The 8,273-nt window shown below is 35.7% G+C and overlaps 1 protein-coding gene across 1 annotated transcript in view; it reads left to right on the forward strand.

Moving 5' to 3' along the window:
- The window catches only part of GTPBP10 (GTP binding protein 10), a 26,610-nt gene extending 22,066 nt beyond the window's left edge, over positions 1-4,544 (forward strand). The window contains exons 8-9 of the mRNA XM_023736082.1: positions 766-889; positions 3,557-4,544. Coding sequence (XP_023591850.1) covers positions 766-889; positions 3,557-3,780 — 348 coding nt within the window. The 3' untranslated portion in view covers positions 3,781-4,544. The remainder of the gene's footprint in view (positions 1-765; positions 890-3,556) is intronic.
- The last annotated feature ends 3,729 nt before the right edge of the window (positions 4,545-8,273 follow it).

The following is an 8,273-nucleotide window of genomic DNA, read 5'->3' on the forward strand; positions in this document are numbered from 1 at the left end:
TACGGCCCCCGGACACCCTTATAGCTCAGTAATGAAGTCACTCTGAGGTTCACCCTTCAGCCAAAGATTAGACAGGCCCAGAAACAAAACGAGACTAAATGGGCACACCAGCCCAGGGGCAAGACTAGAAGGCAGGAGGGGACAGGAAAGCTGGTAACGGGGAACGTAAGGCCGAGAAGGGGAGAGTGTTGACATGTCGTGGTTGGCTGCCAGTGTCATAAAACAATATGTGTATTAACTGTTTAATGAGAAGCTAGTTTGCTGTGTAAACCGTCATCTAAAGTACTATGAAAAAACAAAAGAAACATTAAAAAAAAAGAGAAATTATCAAAAGAGAGGTAAGCCAACCATTTTCCATTAGTGAAGCTGTAGTGAATGTAATGAACTTAGAATCACATTACATCCTATTGCAGCAGTGTTTCTCAACCAGAGGCAGTTTTGTTCCCTCTCCCTCTTCCCCAAATGTCTCTATGAATTTTATCTGTGTGCTTTATAGAAGTCTTGGTATCTGTGTTTTGCTCTAAGCACAAAAGCACAGCTGTCTCTAGGATGTCATGTGTCATCGTGTCACACTTAACAAATGATCTAACCAGTGAACATTTTCTGAATTTCATTTGTTAATCAGTTTTGTGGTTGTTGGGAGTTAATTGCATTTCAGAGATGTGAGAGGGTTATAGATTACGCAGGCTTATAAAGTAAAGACATTACTAAATAATTCATATCAATAATTTTATAAACTTATTTTTTTTTTCTGTTGGTTTAAAGGAGTTGGAGTTGTACAAAGAGGAACTTCAAACAAAACCCGCACTTCTGGCAGTTAATAAAATGGATTTGCCAAATGCCCGAGATAAATTCCGTGAACTGATGAACCAACTCCAGAATCCTAAAGGTAAACCTATTCATTTATTTAAACAAACAAACAAAAAAAACGCATTGCCGTTGAGTTGATTCTGACTCATAGGGACCCTATAGGACAGAGTAGAACTGCCCCATAAGGTTTCCAGGGAGCACCTGGTGGATTTGAACTGCTGACCTTTTTGGTTAGCAGCAGTAGCTCTTAACCACTATGTCACCAGGGTTTCCATTCATTCATTTACTGCATATATATTGAATATCTACTAGATGCAGAGACTGATGCTAAGTGCTACAATGAAGGAAAAAGGAAACTGACGGTTTCTACACTTAAAAAAACTTACGTTTGAAGAAAGAACATATACCATATGAAGCATTTTAAATAACATTGTAACATAATTACTATCAAGTTCCAGAAGGTGTGATATAACAGTAAGTTAGAGGAGAAAAGATAAAAGAAAGATTAATACCAGTTAAGGAATGCAGGCTTCATAAAGAAGTAAAACTGAAACTGGGCTTTTAAAGAGTGGATAATTGGATAAGATTTGGATAACAAGAGGAAAAAGTCGGCATCTACCTGTGAGGTGTTTCAGTTCAATCAACACGTTTCACAAGTTGTAGAACTTCTGGTTCCTGTAACCCATTGCCATTGAGTCGATTCCTGCTCATAGGGACCCTATAGGACAGGGTAGAACTGCCTCATAGGGTTTCCAAGGCTATAATCTTTTACGGAAGCAGATTGCTACATCTTTCTCTTGTGGAGCGGACTAGTGGATTCAAACCACCAACCTTTTGGTTAGCAGCTGAACGTTTAACGAATTTGCCACCAGGGCTCCTTCTGGTTCCTAAAACCAAAAAAACTAAACCCACTGCCGTCAAGTTGATTCCTACTCATAGCGACCCCATAAGGTTTCCAAGGCTGTAAATTTCTGTGGAAGCAGACTGCCACGTCTTTCTCCCTCGGAGCCAACTGGTGATTTCAAACCGCCGACTTCTTGATCAGCAGTTGATCTCTTTAACTACTGTACCTCCAGGGCTCCTTATGGTTCCCCTAGTACACTGTAATTTTAAAACAGCCAATAGTTCTAAAGAGGTGTGTTTCTTTGTAACTCCAACTAGTCTCTGGAGAGTATTAGTCTTCCAGTAAGAACTCGAGTGCTCGTATGTGTGTGTGACACAGAAAAATACACGCTGTCACTACAAAAGGATTTATTTATTTGAAATTTGTTCCTAAATAGACCACTTTGTGGAAAGGAACTAAAAGGGACTCTCCACAATTTTGAATATTGACCTTTGCAGACTCCCCTCCATCCTACAGTGATGAGACTTTCATTTTTCTGAGTCTATCTAGTACAAGACCTCTTGCAAAAATCAGGAAAAGTAGGGTAGATGATAAGTGCAGTAGCATGTTATTAAATAGTACTGATTTCCGTATGTTTTTTCCTTGGGATAAAAATTAGGGGAAGTAGATTGTGGTGTGCTAAAACTAGGAGACAGCACCAGAAGGTCATTTCTCCCTTCTCAAGAACATCTCCCTGGTGTAATTTACTTTTTGGAGCTGTCCTTGAGTTGATAGATTCCTCTCAGGATATAAATATGCCTTGGAATTGTTAAACGCCTAGTCTTCACACCTTAATGTTGTTTGTTTTAATAAGGTTATTAGATCTATTTGCTAGCTGGTCTTGGAGAAGAGGGAATTTTCAGAGGAAGGACAAGGAGGAAGGATAACTCAAAAGTCTGTGGCTATTCTGCACCATCATAAAATAAAATGTGCCCCAGTCATGTTTCCCGAATTAGGCTTTTTGAATTTCCTTGAGGACCTATGAATCTCAGGAACCAGAATTCTCTTTGGACTTGTCTAGTCTCTTTCAGTCCAGCCTTTCCTGTTCATATCAGTGTTAACCCATCTAATTAGTATGCCTGCCCCTTCCGTTGCCTTGGCTGCAGGGAAAAAGAAAAAGAATATAACACATGTTAGCCCCAGGGGGCATAGGTATGACTCATCTGAAATGATCTCCCCTTGAGTTCTTTCCACATCTTTTTCATTTTATTATGGATCTTAGCATCAGTGATGATAAGTCTATACTTTGGGAAAGTTAAAGGACTCCTGTGTACTGAGACAAGCTACTGTCCCAAATTAATAGTTTTTTAATTTTTTTACAGAAAGATTCTTTTAAAGATTGATCCAAAAAAAGCGAAACTTACTGCTTTTGTGAGTAAATCATCTTGTCTGATTCATCTACTTTTTATCCTTTTGTTTGAAATATATTCATCCAACAATGGTTTACTGAGCAAGTATCATGTATCCCTGGGGGGTCTAAATGGTTAATGCACTCAACTGCTAACCAAAAGGTTGAAGGTTCAAGTTCACCCAGAGCCACCTCAGAGTAAAGGAGTGATGATCTACTTCTGAAAAATCAGCCATTGAAAAGCCTATGGAGCACAGTTCTACTGTGACATACATGGGGCCACCATGCATTGTAATCGACTTGACACCTGGTGGTGGTGGTAGATCATGGGTCAAGAACCTTACCATTATCACTAGCGAGTGAAAACCAAATGTTCTGAGAGTTTATTCGAGAGAGAAGAAAAAAGGGAGTTAAAAATGCTGTTTTAGGTTGCCTCGTTCACAAATCAAACCTTTAACATAGCTTTGGCTTACTTTCAAAGACAATGAAAATTAGCTTCGTGTTCTTTGTTTCAGATTTTCTGCACTTATTTGAAAAAAACATGATTCCAGAGAGGACTATGGAGTTCCAACATATTATTCCAATCTCTGCAATTACTGGAGAAGGAATTGAAGAATTAAAGAACTGTATAAGAAAATCACTGGATGAACAAACCAACAAGGAAAATAATGCATACCATGAGAAACAGTTGCTTAATTTAAGAATATTCAATACAGTATCTTATCATGAGCCATCATGAAATCATGCTATTACTTGTTCCTGAATGGATATAATTTAAATCTATTCAAAATGTTATGAATTTGTTTGTGTTAATTTAAAAGTTTTTCATAGACATGTAAGTATTTTTTTAGCATTATTACTAATCTTCTGATATATGCACCATCATTTAAGAATGATACTTTTTAAGCTGTTTTATTGTAGTTAAGGAAATCAACAATAAAAACAAATGACAATTTATAAATCTATGGTCAATCATTAACTACCTTTAATAATATCTTCTGGCATTCCTTTATACATGATAGCTCTGTTGAGATCATTTTAAAGAGTTATATAAAAAGATTCTTAGAATATTATTAGAATCAGCAACTAGTATGTTTTGTGTTTACTCTTTCATGTTACCTGGTTGCTCTAATGATATAATAGTTCCGTTTTTTAAAAACCTCAAAACTCTAAACTTGAATTTATGTTCAGTGATAACCAAGATCACTGATAATATTTAACAAATCAGCAGACAGATAATTGTGAGTTGAGCTTTTAGAAGAGTTTCTTAAGTTCAACAGTATTTTTTCCCCTGCATTGGAAGAGACTTATATGTATGCTTATTTTCTTGGGTTCTAGTCTGCTTCATGATCCAACTTGGTATTTAGTAAAGAGAGAATAAATAGGAATTACATTATGAACAATATTATCAGTTAGTGTATTCTCTTTTTTCCCAATTCTTTGATGACGGCTTTATTGAGATATAATTCAGGTACTGTACAATTCACCTATTTATTTATTTATTGTTGTAACAGTTCACTTATTTAAAGTGTATAATTCTGTGGTGTTTAGTGTATTCACAGAGTTGTTCAATCATCACCACTATCTAATATTTTCATCACCCCAAAAAGAAACCCTATACCCTTATAACTTTTATCTTCCAAACTTCCATCCCACCGCCCTAGCCAACCACTCATCAACTTTCTATCTCCATAAATTTGCCTGTTCTGTACATTTCATATAATCATATACTATGTGGTCTTTTGTCATTGGCTTCTTTCACTTCGCATAGTGTTTTCAAGGTTCATTCATGTAGCATGTATCAGTACTTCATTTTATGACTGAATATTCCATTATATGGATGTACCACATTTATTTATCCATTCATCGATTGATGGACATTTGGGTTGTTTTCCACTTTTTGGCTATTAATGAATATTCTTGCTGTGAGTATTTGCATACAGGTTTTTGTGTGATTATTTTTTTTTGAGAGGCAGGTATATACCCAGGAATGGATTTGCTGGATCACATGGTAACTCAATATTTAACATTTCGAGAACCTGTCAAACTGTATACCAAAGCGGCTGCACCATTTTGGGCTTACACCAGCAGTATATGAGGATTAGGATCTTTGAGCATCCTCGTCAACACTTGTTATTATCTCTCTGTTTGAGTATAGCCATTCTATTGGGTGTTTGGGAGTTCCTGGGTGGTGCAAACAGTTAAGCACTCAGCTACTAACCGAAAGGTTAGTTCAAACCCACCCATAAGTGCCTCACAAGAAAGTCCTGGCTGTCTACTTCCAGAAGATCACAGCCATTGAAAACCCTATGGAGCACATTTCTACTCTGAAACACGTGGGGCTGCCATGAGTTGAAATTCACTCAACAGTTGGTTTTTTTTAAATTGGGCGTTCAGTGGTTTCTCATTGTAGTTTTAATTTGCATTTCCCTAGTAACTAATGATGTTGAGCATCTTCTCATGTGCTTATTGGCAATTTGTGTATCTTCTTTGGAGAAATAGCTATTCAGATCCTTTGCCTACTTTTAATTGTTTGTCTTTATTATTCAGTTATAATAGTTCTTCATAAATTCAGATATATGCTTTACAGATGTTTTCATCCATTCTGTAGGTTGTCTTTTCATTATTTTCGGAGTGTCCTTTGATGCACTAAAGTTTTCATTTTGATGCAGTCTTGTTTATCTCTTTTTTCTTTTACTGCTTGTGCTTTTTGCCAAATTCAAGGTCACAAAGATTTTACCCCTACCTATATTTTCTTCTGAGAGTTTTATAGTTTTAACTCTTATATTTAGGTCTTTGACCCATTTTGAGTTGATTTTTATGTATGGCATGAGGGAGGGGTCCAACTTTACCTTTTGCATGTGACTATCCAATTGTTCAGCACCATTTGTTATTGACCATGGATGTATGGGTTTATTTCTACACTCTCAATTCTATGCCATTGGTCTCCTTGCCTGTCTTTATGCCAGTTCCACACTGTCTTGATTACTGTTGCTTTGTAGTAAGTTTGGAAATCAAGTAATATAAATCTTCTTACTTTATTCTTTCTTTTCAGGATTGTTTTGGTGATTCTGGGTTCCTTGCAATTCTGTAATTCCATATAATTTTAGGATCAACTTGCCAGTTTCTACAAAGAGGTCAGGTAGGATTCTGATAAGGATTGCATTGAGTCTGTAGATCATTGAGGAATATTATCATGGTAACAGTATAAATTATTCTGATTCATGAACACGGGATGTCTTTCCATTTATTTAGATCTTTAATTTCTTTCAACAGTGTTTTGTAGTTTTCAGAGTGTAAGTCTTGGACTTCTGTTAAAATTATACCTAAGTATTTTATTCTTTTTGATACTAATGTAAACTGAATTGTTTTCTTAACAGTTCAATGAACAATTGATTGTTCATTGCAGGTGTTTAGAAGTTGATTTTTGTTTATTGATCTTGTATGCTGTGATCTTGCTGAACTTATTTGTTCTAGTAGTTTTTTAGTGGACTACTTAGTATTTTCTATATACAAGATCATGTTATCTTCAAATAAAGATGGTTTTATTTCTTTCCAACCTGACTGCCTTTTATTTCCTTGTCTTACCTAATTTCCTTGGCTAGAAATTTTTGTACAAGGTTGAATAGAATTGGTGAGAGCATCCTTGTCTTGTTCCTGATCTTAGGGGGATAGCATTCAGTGTTTCACCATCTGGTGTGATACTAGCTGTGGGTTTTATAGATGCTGTCTATCAGGTTGAGGAAGTTCTCTTCTATTCCTAGTTTGCTGAGTGTTTTCATCTTGAAAGGGTATTGGATTTTGTCATGTACTTTTTCTGTGTCTTAAGATGATCATGTGGTTTTTAGTTTTCATTCTTTTGATTCAGTGTATTACATTAATTGATATCATGGCCCAACAATTAAGTGATTGCTAACTGAAAGGTTGGCAGTTTGAACCCATCCAGTGGCACTGTGGAAGAAAGACCTAGTAGTCTGCTTCCAAAAAGATTACAACCAAGAAAACCCTATGTGGCCGTTCTACTCTGTCACATGGGGTTGTTGTGAGTTGCAAGTTGACCTGACAGCACACAACAGCAAAAACAAACCAAATTTGCATTCCTAGGTTAAATCTCAATTGGTCATGATATGTAATCCTTTTTGTATGTTGCTAGATTTAGTTTCTAGTATTTTGTTGAAGATTTTTGTTTCTGTATCATAAGGGATATTGGTCTGTAGTTTCTTTTCTTATGAGGTCTTTGGCTGATTTTGGTATCAGTAAAATACTGGCTTTACAGATTTGAGGAGTGGTCCCTCCTATTAGAAGAGTTTGTGCTTCATGACAGAATGAATAGTCATATGTTCTGAATTTAAATTTTTTCTGATTTTACAATATGACTTTTTACAAGCATTATTTCACTTTTATTTATTGTATTTTCTACTCCCCATTCCCAGCTCCATCCCAGTCCTCAGATCACTAGCTATTCTCACATTTCTTTTTTCTTCATTGCATGGATATTCATTGAGTGTCTCCTGTTTGTGAGGCACTTTGCAGGGTGTTGTATGTGCAGTATGTACCTGCTCCCCACATAGATCTCACACCCAGTAGCAGAAACTGCAGGCGATCCTATAGCTGGTTCCACTTTACAAGAAAGGATAAGAGTGGGGGAAAGGGATTGGGATTTGAGCATCTGTAGTCATCATGGTGGCCGTGTTTCGTATTGAGTATGTTTTACATTTGTAACTTCCAGTTTCATTTTTCTTTTTATTTCCTGAATATAAAAAAGCAACAACATTAGCAAAATTTCATCAGATGAATTTCAAAAAGTTCTGAAATCATAACCTTAATTTATGCTGTGGTAAAGAATAGTAGATGTGCACATGATGTGTGTTGTGGATTAAAAGGAATTGTATTTTATTTGCTTTATCAGTAATGCCCAGTGTACTACTCCATGATTAATTGAAGCATTTTGTTATGTGACTCACTAAAACCTTCCATTATTAATATATTCTAGCTACTGAAAGTATACTGTATGTACCTTTTTCAGACAGTTGATTTTTATTCTAAACAAAAGGAAAAAAATGAATCTTTTATGAAAAATATTTTTTTAATTAAAGATTTATTTTGAAATATGTTTTTTAACATCGTCTCAAATGCATTTTGTTTTGCCCTTACACAAGACTTCTTCATTTTTACCTTTCAAAATGCATTTTTCAAAATATATTCATAATACTTGATTATTATATTACTGGA

The sequence above is a fragment of the Trichechus manatus genome, unplaced genomic scaffold, assembly GCF_000243295.1.
Source record: "Trichechus manatus latirostris isolate Lorelei unplaced genomic scaffold, TriManLat1.0 scaffold00085, whole genome shotgun sequence".
Classification (NCBI taxonomy): domain Eukaryota; kingdom Metazoa; phylum Chordata; class Mammalia; order Sirenia; family Trichechidae; genus Trichechus; species Trichechus manatus.